Below are 1,137 nucleotides of genomic sequence, written 5' to 3'. Positions count from 1 at the left end.
TTGTTGTAATATTATGCATTTTTGTGTCAATAATTGTATTGGCAATGTGGCCTCTTTCTGCACACATACAAACCAACCCCTGCCACCATCTTCTGCTACAGCTCTACTGGTCTATGTCATAGACTTTCATGTGGGAGAGCAGGGTTCAAAACCCAGCTAATGCAACTTTAACAACAAATCTCTTCAAACTTCATATTGTTACACAATTACCTTAATTACAAACACCTGCTGACGTGACAGGCACAAGCTGGTATCAGAAACACATTTGAACTTGATCAAAGTTCATTCTGCAAGTCCAATGCTGCAGGCAAAGCCATGGTACACGGCAATGCACACTTGTTTTTACATCGTAAAAACCCATGTCTAGTTGTACATATTATTTTGTTTTTTGGTATGAATAAAGTTTGAAATAAAATAAAAAATTAAAGATATAAAAGCAGGTTGCAGAGCAGGTTCACGTCGTTGGCAGCTCCTTGATCTGTTTTTATTTTAAAAACTGTCTCGTTTGTTTCTGTTTGGACTTTCAGCTCCAGCTTCAAACTGGCTCTGGACTCTCTGCCTCAGCCGCCCAGCGGAGCCGACAAGAAGTGAGTCGTGTTTTTTTTWAATCTTATTTTACTTTTTTTTCATGTTTCCAGGAGTTACTATATTTTATTTCTCATGTTTTTTTCCCTCTCCAGGCTGCTGGAGGAGCTGCTGAACAAGTTTAAGAGCAGCATGCAGCTGCAGCTCGCCTGCTTCCAGCCCTCCACCGTCCAGCCTGTGAAGAGATGAAGCTTTGTTTYATTTCAGCTCCTGTTATCTGTTCAGTTATCGCTTCATTCGTTTCACTTTCTGTTTCACTACACGATCACAAGTATCTGCAGCTCATCTTGAAGACACCAGATGAGTGGATTTCATTGTTACTGTGCAGGACGGTCCCCGCTCTGCTGGCTGTTGGTGCAGCGGGACGTGGCGTCTGCTCTCTGACTGAATCAAGTTGCTGTAAATTGTTTTTGTTCAATAAACTGAGAAAAAAACCATCTGTAGCTTCAGTTTTTGTGATTTGATTTTTGAGCAACAAGAAGACTTTTGGTGAGATCAAAGCAGATCTTTTGTTAAAGCCTGAATATGAGACGTTTTAAACTCATATTTTAT

The 1,137-nt window shown here is 40.4% G+C and overlaps 1 protein-coding gene across 1 annotated transcript in view; it reads left to right on the top strand.

Annotated features, from left to right (window-relative positions):
- exoc2 (exocyst complex component 2) overlaps window positions 1-1,022 on the top strand; it is a gene marked incomplete at its 5' end in the record, with an annotated part of 60,777 nt that extends 59,755 nt beyond the window's left edge. Inside the window, 2 exon segments of the mRNA XM_014024685.1 lie at window positions 528-587; window positions 681-1,022. Coding sequence (XP_013880139.1) covers window positions 528-587; window positions 681-774 — 154 coding nt within the window. The 3' untranslated portion in view covers window positions 775-1,022.
- Window positions 1,023-1,137: the final 115 nt, after the last annotated feature.

This window comes from Austrofundulus limnaeus, unplaced genomic scaffold (assembly GCF_001266775.1).
Source record: "Austrofundulus limnaeus strain Quisiro unplaced genomic scaffold, Austrofundulus_limnaeus-1.0 Scaffold436, whole genome shotgun sequence".
NCBI classification, from domain to species: Eukaryota; Metazoa; Chordata; class Actinopteri; order Cyprinodontiformes; family Rivulidae; genus Austrofundulus; species Austrofundulus limnaeus.
The sequence above is the reverse complement of the archived record's forward strand: the minus strand, read 5'-3'. Positions and strand labels throughout refer to the sequence as shown.